Here is a 13,089-nt window from a genome sequence, read left to right as displayed (position 1 = left end):
TATTATAATAAGGAAACCTATCCATGTATGATTACTTATGAGATAAAGTCCTTCACCGCCTTGAATTCCTCATTTCCTTTTCCATATTGAATATCTATTAAAGTGACAAATTCCGATGACATCATCTGCTGATCAACAAGTACTGATATAAGTACTGATGACTTCACTCTTCAGTTATGCTGATATAAGTCTTGATATGAACTTCTAATAGTTTCCGCTGATATCATCAATTATTTCTAACATATTGCACTTAATTGATTAAATAAATACATTTATAATAATATTAATATTAACCTAATATAAGCAATTAGCAGGCCAAAACATATATTAACTTAATATTACCTAAACAAATAATTAGTTACGGTACTCAACTACTCATAATAATCATATTAAGTTTGGTGCTCCTCTGATCCAACAGAATCAGACTACCTTTGATCAATCGCATATAGGGCATATTATTGTGTATACATGGCAATATCAATTTATAAACACAATAAATTATATTTCACAAAACATATATTAACTATTAAAATTAACCTAAAAAAATAATCAATAATTAACAGGCCTTAACATATATTTACTCTATTAGCAGGCCTAATATAGTCATAATTTACAAAAATTATATTACAACTAATTACATGTCATCGATAACAGTCAATTTACAAACCTATATGAGCATTAGGCAAAGTAGAGCCTCAGCAAGGCATACTCCTTATATACTACAATTTTGAGGTGTACCCAAGTGTCGTAGGTCACAAAATTGAAAGGATCCAAAAATCAAATCATACATAATTATTCTCTTAATCTTAAATCTCATTAACAGCTGTGATGCATACTGAAGGAAATGCCTACTCATGAGTACACACTTGACTATTAACAAAAATCCATCCAACATTCTTATAAGCAATAAATTTTCATCCATGATTAAAAATATAACAAGAAAATTATAACTCAAACTACAACTCAAATTACAACTCAAATTACAACTCAAATTATAACTAATATTTTAGTCAAATTATAAGACACATTATACTCATCACATATTTTAACCCAAAACACATATCATATATTTATATATTCATGAATTTTATTCATATACTCATGAGTCTCATTCATCAAATTTGATTTAAAAAGTCTACAAATATACTCATATATTTACACATCAAAATCTATAAAAAAAATCAGCAACATCGAAAGCATTCATATATTTACGCATCAAATCAGAACATGCAAATATATAAAAAATCATATAAGCCTAATTAATTTATTTACATATCAAAATCAGAACATGCAAATAAAAAATAGAGAGAAACCACATAAGCATATAAAAAAAGAGGAGCATACCTAATTTCAGATTCAAGACTCGATTGAAACCCTAATTAAAGATCCGATTCAAGACCCGACAGAAAACCCAAAAGCGTACCCGGATTGAAACCCTAATTGCAGCCTTGATTGAGAGTCCATACCTAATTATTGCCCCGATTGAGAGTCCGACTGAGATTCTGATTGAGAGTTTGAGTGAGCAAGTTTAGAGTGAGTGGGTGACTGGGTGAGTTCGAGTGTGTGAGTGATGACTTCGAGTGTGTGAGTGGTGAGAGTGAGATTGAGTGGTGAGTGAAAGTGTGAGGTGAGATTGTGTGAGAGTGAGTGAGAGCTGTGATGAGAGTAAGTGAGCTGTGAGAAATAAGGGGGAGTTTTAATTTTTGGACAGAGAGGTAGTTGTGTGTAATAATTCCCCCATATGTTTTTTATTTATTCAACTCTCGCTTCTATCTTTTCATTTAAGTCGCGCCCAACATTTCAGTTATTAGTTATATTATTTTCAAAAGTAACGATAACACCAAATTTAGTGTAACATAGATGCATCATTATACCTATGATTACACGAAATTATACCAATAGCTACACTAAAAAAATGTGTATGCACATGTAGGCTAAAAAAAATTTAAACCACTTATGATACTGCTTTACCTTGTAACACTAACAATAAATATCACAATAGGTCATATATGGTTTAGTGATACTTTTTGATCAAAGTTAGCAAGTCTATTGATATTTTACTTTTTATGATAAATAATATATTCCACTGTGAATAACTGCAGAGAAGCAACAAAGGATGACCGTGAGGAACGTCGTTCTGAAGATGAACCGGCGTAAGTGAAAGGTTTGAGCGGATTCTATAAATTCCAAGTCAAGAGTTTCCGCTGGATGAGATAAGTTTGTGAATAAAAACAAACTCTCACTAAATGATAAACTAAGATTTGAAATGACAGAGAAAGATAACATTGTTTTGTTCAATGTTCGTGGTATCTGATTTAAGGTTTTTATTTGATGATATTGCTTTTGATCACCACAAAATATTAAGTCGTTGTAACATTTAACGTCATGTTTTTTAGGATAGATTACGAGGCTTACATTTTCTTCTTTTATTCCAATGATAGTTTTTACGTGTTCACATCATTATTATTTTGCATAATTCATATAAAAATATTATAATCATTTTTGTTTAAGAATCTTAAATCGTTAATTTACTATGATTTAACAAAAATAAAATGTAGTTTATTGTTTCGATTTTTTCGTTGTTCAATACTAACCGAAGCAATATAATCTAATGAATATAAATTAGTTTTTAGAAAAAAAAATATGAAAAAATAAGATTCGTATGCGAAGTACTGGTTGCAAATAAAAGCAGGACATATTTGTAAGCCATTCTTTAAAATAGGGCGGATTAAAAAAATGTTTTGATGGGTAGAGTTATTGTAAAAGTAGAGGGTCCACCATTATTAAAAAAGTGTTTTCCAATCGAAATAAAAACACACAAGTGAGTGCGAGTGGGGGAGAAGGAAGTGAAAATTCGGGAGAAATTTGAGATGAATTTCACGTAAATTTACATCGTAAACCTTTATCCGTTGCAAAACAAACAGTGTACCCCAGAATCGGATCACCTTTTGTTTTTTCTATAAATATACTCCCCCTTCTTTTTCTCCCCCATTTTTTGGCATTTGAGAGAGAGAGAGAAGTGGATCTCTTCTTCTTATATGTTTACCTGGTAAATCTTTCTTTCTCTCTTCCTACTCCTCCACTTTTATATTGTGAGTATATAAATTTCCAGATAAATACTTATATTTATGTACGGGCAACAGTTTCTAAGAATGTATGTTAGATTCATAATGTTTCTTAGTATTTACTCTATTGCATATGTAGAATCTGTTTATGATTTCAATTCAGTGATGAATTTGTATGTTGTTGCCTGCTTCACTTTGGACTCGTGTTCTAGATTTTGCCACGTTGACTTTCTAGGGTTTACGCTTTTACCCCTTCCCCTTTTTCTTTCAATTATTATTACAATTAATTGGTTAAATGGTGCGCAATTTAGCTCGCTAATTCGTCTAGTTGATTTTAGATAACTCAATTAGCTACCTGTATGTTATACTTGAATGGCGTGATGATAGAAATGGAGTTCAAAAATACAAATGGTTTAGTGTGTAAGCTCGCACATAGCATATGAAGTAGCTCTAAGCAAGTCTAATGCTAGATGCAAAATAGCTATAGCTATTGCTATAATATAGCATCAAAAAGTGCATTTTGGTTCTAAAATAAAACTTGCTCTCCAATGCTAGTTGTATAAGTAATTTCAAATTTCCATAAATCTTTTAACTTCTACTTAATTTAATATTGTTTTGATACTTTAAGATGTACAAGACAATAATTATTTAACTTTTCCCCTCCATTTGTAGTAATAGATGATGCATATATGCATTCTTGGTTTCAAATATAGAACCAAGGATGCATATATGCATATTTGCATCTAAGTATGACACCCCTTTGGAGTTGAGTTTTTTTTGTATTTGGTGATATAATATAGCAATAGCACCAAAGATAGCATTGCATTGGACTTGCTCTAAGATGTGTTGTGGGAACATTGATAATTTTCGTAATAGATCTTGTCGATGTGCTAACCGTTGCACACACTTTACCTCTTAAGAAGTGAAATACTATGTCTTTTTTGTCATTAAGAACAGGGTTTCTCTATTTATGTTAATATGTGTTGGGGCTAATTATTAAGCGAGGGTAAATAGCTATAGATGAAATTATACTTTGTTCTGTGAATTGAATACATGTTTTTATAGATTAATGGTTTGAATAGTATGTTCATATTTAGAAACTACCCTTAAAATTGTATCTTTACTTGTGGCTTCTATAGTAAGGAAGTTATATGTCTAATGGTGCAAGTCTATCACCAAATTAGGAAAAGTTAAGTGGCACATGATTCTTAGAGCTGTTTAATGATCCGGTCCAAATTTGACAGTTTCTCGTCTTGTTTTGGGCCTGCAGAACGTTCTGGGGAAGTCTTTTGGTTAGATTGCGAAGCTTGCTGATATACATAAGCAATGGAGGTATTTGGGAAATCTATGGTAACAATGCCAAGTAATGTTATTTATATGTCAACTATTCTGGGCCAAGATGGGCTAAACACTGTCCACAATTGTGATTGGAAATGTGAAAATGAAAACGTGTGTGGAAACATGTACCGCTGCAAACTAACAGGAAACACTCACATCTGTGACAAAAACTGTAACCAGAGAATTTTGTATGATAACAATAACTCCCTATGCAGAGTTAGCAGGCATGTTTTCCCACTAACGCCGGCTGAGGAACAGGCTGTGAAAGGTGTGCGTAGAAAGCTTGATGCTGAGAGTTCACCCTCTGATAGTTGCACTTTTAAGCGTAGGCGGAGCGCACAGTTCCATCCCTCTCCTTTTGAGAGATCCTTTTCTGCTGTTGGTCCAATCTCCAGTCAAATTGGAGATGGCATGGACATGAGCTAGAGTGCTAGGCATTATGATTGACAAACTCCTATCCTCTTTTTTTTTCCTTTTTCTTTATGACTCAACTCTTTCGGGCAAGAATCGTTTAATTTGGGCAATCAAAAGGCAGATGTAATCATCTCGCCCATATGTGGGAAAAACTTTTATTTGAATCGTGAATGTATTGTAGCACTCCGATTATCTGACTTATGTAGGAATTTGGCTATTTTAAATTATTGTTATAACTATTATTAAGTTCGAGTTTCGGAATCTGAATTATGTTATTTGCAGGGTGCTTTGCACAAACTGATAGTTTTAAGGCTCGCCCACATGTTTGCTTAGTCAGTTTTGTTAAAGCATTGTTCATTGAATTGTTACGACAGTAGTTCACTATCTAGTGCTCATCTTATATATGTTCGTTCGCTACTTTAATATTAGGCTCCGGGAGATTTGTACATGGAGCATCTTGATATCTGTATTTTTGGGCTATTTTTCCACAGGATTTAGCTAGTTCGGGTCGCAGTCATGTTATAAACATGAATTATTTTTAAACTTTTTTGATTTTGCTAACAGTTTATACATTTTCAGGTTTAGCAGGAATAACCAGTTTATCTCCTTTTTATGCACTTTATATGTATATTCTTAATTTGTCTCTCTGATTCATGTCTCCTGAAATTAATGTGTTATCTTGCAGGGGCTAAAGCATATGCTTTTCTGGAAACTTGCAAAAGTTATTGCATTGTGTATTAGGAAATTAGTTGGAGTAAGTTTTCGTCTGACTTCTCTCTTCGATTATTTTTTGCAGGAAACACTAGATGAGTGAGTAGTTATGACATGGAAACAGTTCTCGCCCATTGTATATTATTGGACATCTTTCCGGTGTTAGGAACACTATACTGACTGAGCTATTGAGGACATTGCTCAAATGTGATTTTGACTTGGTGCGCAAAAAGCTTCATGGCCGATTGCAGTTTCTTCATAAGCTCAGCATTGATTTTTCCCAAGAGTGCAAATGGCTTTGTCACTGGCTGCAGTTTCTGCATAAGTTTGGCTTGTGTCTGTACAATTTGTGTTTCTGTTTTCTTGTCACTTTTGTTTATTAACAGAGCTACAAGAATCTCTAGAAGAGCTTAATCATGATGTGGCTGAATGATGAAATGCAGCTTCTGTGTATAGGCCTCATCTACCCTAGCTTAGCAACTATGATTTCGCTGGATGATGTAATGTATCAGCTTCTGTGAGTAGGTCTTTCATGAACTTAGCGTGAATCTGGCAAGACTTCACATTTATGTTTTCTTGTAGTATCAGGGTTCACCTCTCATACAATGTTTGTAAATATTTGTTACAGTATATAGTTCTTAATGCAATGCATTTTATGCTGACTAAATTATGGAAACTTGATATCTAAAAAGACCGTATAAAGGTAATGAAATTATACAACTCAGTTAGCGATTCTTATAAAATTTGACTAGGAAGACCAGTTTCTTGTGCTTGCAACAAATAGTTTTCATTAATATTAGGATTACAAAAAAATCAATTGTTTCCTAGGAAAAATAAATAAAATGCAACTTGTGTATTATTAGATGAAATCAAATTTGTTACTGATTCTCTACGTGGTTGTGGATGCTTAGGTACTTTGCCTTTCCATGGACATGCTCCTTAAATTGCCAAAGAAAGGGATTGCTTCTCTTTAAATTTATTCCCACTATCTAACAAAGACAATCTTAAGCCCAAAAAGTAATCTTACGGCTGAGTGAACTAGTAATTAAACTACAATACTCTGTCCACATGACACTTTATTTCAATCTCACAATATATATACCATTCCTATGATCCCTCCCATGTACAACAATAATTGTGCATAGACAAGCTACGTTGCTGTTAATCAGATGTTGATGAGCATTAGATGGGTGAAAATGACGACCGCTTTATTTCTGCTTCTTTTTTGTCTCTTCTTCTGTTCTAGCTCCTGCACATTCACCATAACAAACTATTGTGGGTACACAATATGGCCTGGGACACTGTCTGGGGCAGGAACTCCTCAGCTTCTAACCACAGGATTTGAGCTGGCTTCAGGACAGAGTGTGAGCATCCCTAGCTTGCCAGGATGGTCCGGTCGAATCTGGGCAAGAACGGGTTGCACATTTGATGCAGCTGGTGCTGGTACATGTCGCACAGGGGACTGTGGAGGAAAGCTGAAATGTGGTGGCATTGGCGCAACTCCACCTGCCTCTCTGTTTGAGGTGACCCTTGGTCATGGTAACGACACAGATTTTTATGATGTCAGTCTTGTGGATGGTTACAATTTGCCTCTTATTGCTGCGCCTCGCAGCATGTATGGCGGATGTTATGCCACTGGCTGTGCTACAGATATCAATACGGGTAAAGGATATTTTAATTCATTACAATGCATATGACCTAGCCTAACTACCTTTGTTTTGAAACATAGATCATCTTTTGAAAAATGTATACATAGAGCTAATACTAGAATTAAGTACATCTATGATCTAACAAATCCTCCACACCGGTAGTTAAAATTTTGAAATATTTATTCACACTCTTTACTTGTTGTATGGTGCGTGTGAAAGCTTAACTTACATCAACTGAAATTAAAACTTCTACCTCCAGCCTTTGTACAACACAGCTAGCAGCTGGGTTTTCTGTGACAGACAATGTAGATATGTATAATGTGTAATTTCTGCCTGTTAAACCGAGGAATTTGAAATTGACCAGGTTGTCCCAAAGAACTTCAGGTGGCTAGTGAGGATGGTGGAGAGACAGAGGGAGTGGTTGCATGTAAAAGTGCCTGCGAGGCATTTGGACAAGACCAGTACTGCTGCAGCGGGGAGTTTGCGAACCCAACAACATGCCAGCCATCGTTTTATTCAACCATTTTTAAGAGAGCTTGTCCGAAGGCTTATAGTTATGCATTTGATGATGGCACCAGCATCTTTACATGCAATGCTTATGAGTACAACATCATATTTTGCCCAAACCCCAACTCGTAATATTCTTCTCTTCCTTGTTGCTTTTCTTTCAACTTTCAAGAGTAACTATCTAATGTTCGCTTTCTAATAAAGAAAGTGATTTGCGATGCAGGATGAAGGGATCAAACGATACACTAATATCTCCGCCAATACAAAAGAGCAGCAACAAAGAGTTCTCCGGGGGCCTGGTTTCATCGTCAAACATCCTCGTACCAGTTCCTCTATTAGTCCTCCTTATATTCATCATTCTGTTGTAGAGATGGCTGGTGGACATAACGGTCTCTCATCTGTTTGATATTACATTTGCAAGAATCCGAATGATGCTTGTGATTAAAAAAAATCAAACTTTGAGAATGTTGAAATTCAAGGAACGAACTCATATTTCCTGGGAATTTTCAGTTTATTTTAGAGAAACTTAGCATACTTCTGTTCTGGCATGATAGTTAACAGATTGCAAAAATGAATGTGCTGAAGGAGAACAATAATTTTAACTCCACAGACTGAAACATTCTGTTGTAAGGTTCCAACAGCACTCAATGAATAGGTTATGAGATTCTTTTGTTTGTTCAAGTAGTATGAACATTTTTTTTTGCCGCAAAATGAAGATACTTAATACTTCTAGTCATTACACAAAATAGAAAGGAATTCCGAATGGACATTTTCTTTTCTCCACTTACAATCAGTTAGTGAAGAGTTATAACTCGCTAAGTAGTCAGCTACGCTATTCGCATATTGTTTTACAAACTTTAACGTTTGATCTTGCAAACCTATTAAGAGTTTGCCTACACTCATCTACCAAACTACCTGAGCAGGAGAGAGTGATAAATGAGCTGCGAATCCTTTGGACCATCGCTAGGCAATATGTTTCCACAACAACATTATGATGCTGCTCTTTCTTCACCCAGCTAAGAGCTTCGCGGATCCCTGTTGCTTTTGCCAATCCTGGGCTCACCATACCTTGATAGCATTTAGACATTGCTTCAACCAGATTTCCATTGTGGTCTCTGACAACTTGAGCATGGCTATATCTGTTTAAATTGTTGAAAATTGTTGTGTTGGTATTGACCTTAACTCTGTTATAGATTGGAGCTTGCCATTTTACTCGACCATCTTCAGGTATCATAAAGCCTATAAAATTATCTAAAGATTTATCTTGGATAAATTGCCACCGGTTAAGGACAAATAATGCCGATTGTAACACTTCTGAAGCAGTTAAACATTTTTGATTCCGTACAAAGTCGTTGTGATTCTTCCACAACATCCGGCATAACATTAGTGAGGTTAGAACTGATCCTTGCTGCTGTGACTAAACATGAGGAGTGTTGCTGATGTCCAGCAGTTTTTTTTCGCAAACGGGCACGAAACTAGTGTGTGCAAAATTAATTCTGCAGCCTAGTTACAAATTGAACATCAACCTTGATGGGACCTGTTTAACACGAAGAAGATCTTTAGTAGGTAAGATATTATTCACAGCCTTTCACAGAAAATTTTTAACCTTAGGTGGGATCTTTAGGTTCCATAATTTCCTCGTGCCTCTAATACCAGTTATCCTCAATCTCATCTCTTAAAGGTATATATAAAATAAGATCCATGTCTCTGTCATTAAAAATATATCGGAGCAGTTCTATATCCCATCGTCTTTCACCTGCATGAGTGAGGAGACTTTTTGATTTGCCAAAACTTCAGAATTAGAGTGGATATATGGTTCATTAACATCCGGCAGCAAGGGAACACCCTTCATAAATAACTACCTCTACCGTTGTTAAGGAAAAAAAACTAAGGTATAATAATTGTTGTATCTATTACTAAGGAACGTGAGTTTCGAACCTCGATTTGACTGCTCTTGTGTTTCGTGACTCGATCTGCCTTAACAAGATGCCTACGTACCTAGCTGATTGCCAAAGATCAAGTCAAAAAACGTAATTCTGATTTGTGGGGTGAGGCCCCTTATATAGATGTTGAGAATCCTTAAATTGGACTTGGGTTAGGAGATTTGGTTGACTAGTCTCAGAATTAGAATGAACTTTAGAGTCATAGGAAGTAGTAAGCTGATTCCTTATCCCATGAGGTTACTTGAAGACCAATCCACAAGGATTTATATCCCCACTAGGACTTATCTTAATAGCTGTTTTTCTCCCTTATTAATTAATTACGAAATTAATTAATATTTAGGGTTTTGGGCCTTCTTTGTTCCATCAGGTCTGATCTGGTCCATCAGGCTTGATCTGCTCCATCAGATCAGGCCTGATCAATGTGTTAACCTTTTTGGTCTGAATGTCATACATCTTCTTATTGGGCCTTATAGCCCAATCATGTGTAATTAATGCAACATTAACTACGTAATCAGAATTTATTTATTCCCTATCATTTGCCCCCCAACTTTTGGGAAACAGTGACTAGGTTTCGCAGAAGTTAAGTTCATTCGTTTCCTTACAGGGTATCCTTTTGCGTAAAGTGTGGAGCGACCTACACATTTACAACAATTTGCTTTAATCCCTATTATTTAGGAATTTATCTTAATTTCCAGGAATTTTCCCTGAACCCTGGGATTTTTCCTTAATTTTCTAGAATTTCCCCTGATTTTTCTGGATTTTCCCCTCAATTATGGGATTTATCCTTAATTTTTTGGATTTTCCCCTCAATTCTGGGATTTATCCTTAATTTTCAAGACTTTTTCCTTAATTCTGGGATTTTTCCTTAATTTTCAGGAATTTTTCCCTTAATTTTGGGATTTTTCCTTAATTTTCTGGATTTTCTTTCCCTTTTCTTTTTTTTAATACCTGGTTCGACCAGGAATCCCGTTCGACCAGGATCCTGGTCGAATTAACCATCTGTCTGCCCTGGTCGATGAAGTTTCGAGGAGGAACATTTCGAGCAGGAATCCACGTCGAATTTCGGCCAGGATTTTCAACCTATTTTTTCTTCGAGCAAGAATTTTAATCCTTTCGGTCAGGATTCCTTGTTTTTTGACCGAAATATGCCTCCATTCCATTCTGGTCGACAGTATTTTCGAGCAGAATTTTTGGAGCACGAGTCTGGTTTATCTTCTGGTCGAAAAACCTTTTCGTGGGTCAAGAATTTTCAATTAGAATCCTGACCTATTTTCGGTCAGGATCTTTCTTACTAATCAATTTTTGACCGAATAAAGGGGCATTATTTCCTGATCGAAGGAATTTTCGACGAGACTCCATCGACCAGGAATTGAATAACAATCCTGATCGAATTGGGTCAGGAAAATTTTCTCTCCCCCCTTCCTTTTCAAAAAATATTTTTGTCCATATCTAACCTGGGCTTTTCCTTTGGGCCCATTCTTAATATAATTGGGTTTCTATCAACTGGGCCCTTTTGGGCTTTAATCCTCAATTGGGCCTCAGTTCTAACCTGGGCTTTTCCTGGGCCTCAGTTCTAACCTGGGCTTTTCCTTTGGGCCCATTCTCTTTGAAAAAATATTGGGTTTGGGCCTCGAGCTGAGCTTGCTGCTTTCTTCTGGCCTTTTGGTTATTTCTATGTTGGGTTTGTCATAATTCTCCAGGCCCAGAGATTTTTCTGGACTTTCTAGATCTTTCCAGAGTTTTCTTAAAAAATATTTTTATATTTTCTAGAAATCCTCTAACTATTCTAGATCCTTCCAGAGTGTTCTGTTTTAGGGCCCAAATGGGCTTTTTTAGGCCCAAATTACCTCCCTTGTGGCTATATAAGAGTGAGGTGTTGAGGTGTGATTTCACACTTCTCATTTCCACTCTCCACAACTCCCTACTCTCCACAACTTTCTACTCTCTTCTCAACACTCTCCAGCCTTCAAAACTCTTCCCTCTCTAGGGATTTTCCGGCCTTCTTCCAAGCTTCCAAGCCTTCCTCATTCTCCATTAATGGAAGACAAAGGTGCTGAGAGAGTGGCCAAGATTGCCTCAGCTTCAAAACGAGGTAAGAATGTCGAGATCCGCTCTTCTTACATGTCTTTGATAGATATGATTAATACTAGGGGGGACGAATATCCCTCCACTGCACATCTCGACTCTTTCAATCATTGCAACACTTGGCACAATATAGATTATGATAAGTTAAATGCACGTTATAATATTCGTCCTCCCCTTAGGCTAGTTCCGGTTTCTGGTGGCGACCGTACTTGCCACTGGAAACCCGATACTCTTTTCATTTACACAGATGCCCTTGATGCTGGGCTTAGGTTCCCTTTTCATCCCTTCATTCCTCACCTCCTAGCTGATCTGCAAATTAACCCATGTCAGCTTCCTCCAAACGCTTGGAGGAACATTTTATGTTTTATGGTTTGTTGTCTTAGGGGAGGTTTTCCCTTATATGTAGCTTGTTTAGGAAGGTTTTTCAGTGTTACAACAGTTCTTCTGGTAATTATGGTTGGGTCTACGTTGAACAAAGGCCCAAGTGTAAGCATATTTTTAACAGCGCCTCCATTCCCGAAAATAACTAAAATTGGAGAAATAGTTTTGTCGGGTTAAGGTGGGAGAATGGTGACTGGGGCACCATCTTCAGATCTTCCTTCAGGAAGGTTAGTGATGGTAGCCTCAAATCCATTCACTTAACCCCCGAAGAAACTATCATTTATGATGAGCTTACTCGGGATGATGGTGCCACTATTAGCTGGACACTTTTAGAGGAGTTCTCCCTCATCCACGTGGGGCTATCCTCTGTTTCTCAACAGGGTATTTTTCTTCCCTTCTCATTTTTATTTTGTTTCATGCATTATTGACACTACTTATTTTGTTTTTTCTCTTGTTTTGCAGCTGCTAAGGAGATCAACGAAGATAATGTGCCTCTCGTTGAGGAAACTGCCAGGATGAAGAAGGCTCGTCTTACGGGCCTGGATACTCGAGGAAAGGCTACGGAGCCTAGGTTCCTACGGAAGCACAAGGAGCCCATGTTGGAGGTTCCAGCTGAGGGAGCTGAGGGCCACAGTGCCCCTATCACTACTGCTGCTCCTGTCTCTGCTGCCACGGGCGCCTTTCAGCCTCTCTGGGGATTCCGCCGAGGGGATACCGTGGTTGGATCCACGAAGCACGCCTGGGATTGGTCTTACCATGGCGTAACTCCCAAGGACTTCACCGATGTGGTGGCTACTCCTGACTTGGAGAGGATAAAGCTCATGGGAGCTCAGTCCTTAGCCTCGGTATGATTATTTCTTGAAATTTTTCTTTCTTACTTGTAGCATTCACTTGCCTTACACTTTTGTTTATTGTTTCGTTTCAGTCTAACGCCTACTTTTAAGGTGCTGTGAGGCAAGCTGAATAATGGAAGAGGGCTTCTGACAAAGCTGATAA

At 36.7% G+C, this 13,089-nt stretch overlaps 2 protein-coding genes across 3 annotated transcripts; both read left to right on the top strand.

The window, feature by feature from the left end:
* The first annotated feature begins 2,868 nt into the window (after nt 1–2,868).
* Nucleotides 2,869–5,059, top strand: LOC141713020 (uncharacterized). Of its 2 annotated transcripts, none has more exons than XM_074516207.1 (2): nt 2,869–3,049; nt 4,310–5,059. In XM_074516207.1, exon 2 carries the CDS (start codon nt 4,392–4,394, stop codon nt 4,827–4,829), a length of 438 nt encoding a protein of 145 aa, XP_074372308.1. In that variant the 5' UTR covers nt 2,869–3,049; nt 4,310–4,391; the 3' UTR covers nt 4,830–5,059. The 2 variants fall into 2 exon arrangements, with proteins under 2 accessions (XP_074372308.1, XP_074372307.1); XM_074516206.1 differs by having other exon boundaries at nt 2,872–3,049; nt 4,336–5,059.
* Nucleotides 5,060–6,556: 1,497 nt separating this feature from the next.
* Nucleotides 6,557–8,369, top strand: LOC141713019 (pathogenesis-related thaumatin-like protein 3.5). Its single transcript, XM_074516205.1, has 3 exons — nt 6,557–7,190; nt 7,542–7,812; nt 7,908–8,369. The coding sequence occupies exons 1-3, from the start codon at nt 6,698–6,700 to the stop codon at nt 8,050–8,052; spliced, it is 909 nt and encodes a 302-aa protein (XP_074372306.1). The 5' UTR covers nt 6,557–6,697; the 3' UTR covers nt 8,053–8,369.
* Nucleotides 8,370–13,089: the final 4,720 nt, after the last annotated feature.

Source organism: Apium graveolens, chromosome 3 (genome assembly GCF_009905375.1).
Source record: "Apium graveolens cultivar Ventura chromosome 3, ASM990537v1, whole genome shotgun sequence".
In the NCBI taxonomy this organism is placed as follows: Eukaryota; Viridiplantae; Streptophyta; class Magnoliopsida; order Apiales; family Apiaceae; genus Apium; species Apium graveolens.
The sequence above is the reverse complement of the archived record's forward strand: the minus strand, read 5'-3'. Positions and strand labels throughout refer to the sequence as shown.

Coding starts and splice junctions, on each gene's coding strand:
- LOC141713020 (XM_074516207.1), top strand. CDS start 4,392: ATGGAGGTATTTGGGAAATCTATGGTAACAATGCCAAGTAATGTTATT.
- LOC141713019 (XM_074516205.1), top strand. CDS start 6,698: ATGTTGATGAGCATTAGATGGGTGAAAATGACGACCGCTTTATTTCTG. Junction 7,191..7,541: donor TGCTACAGATATCAATACGG/GTAAAGGATATT, acceptor GAAATTGACCAG/GTTGTCCCAAAGAACTTCAG. Junction 7,813..7,907: donor TTTTGCCCAAACCCCAACTC/GTAATATTCTTC, acceptor TTTGCGATGCAG/GATGAAGGGATCAAACGATA.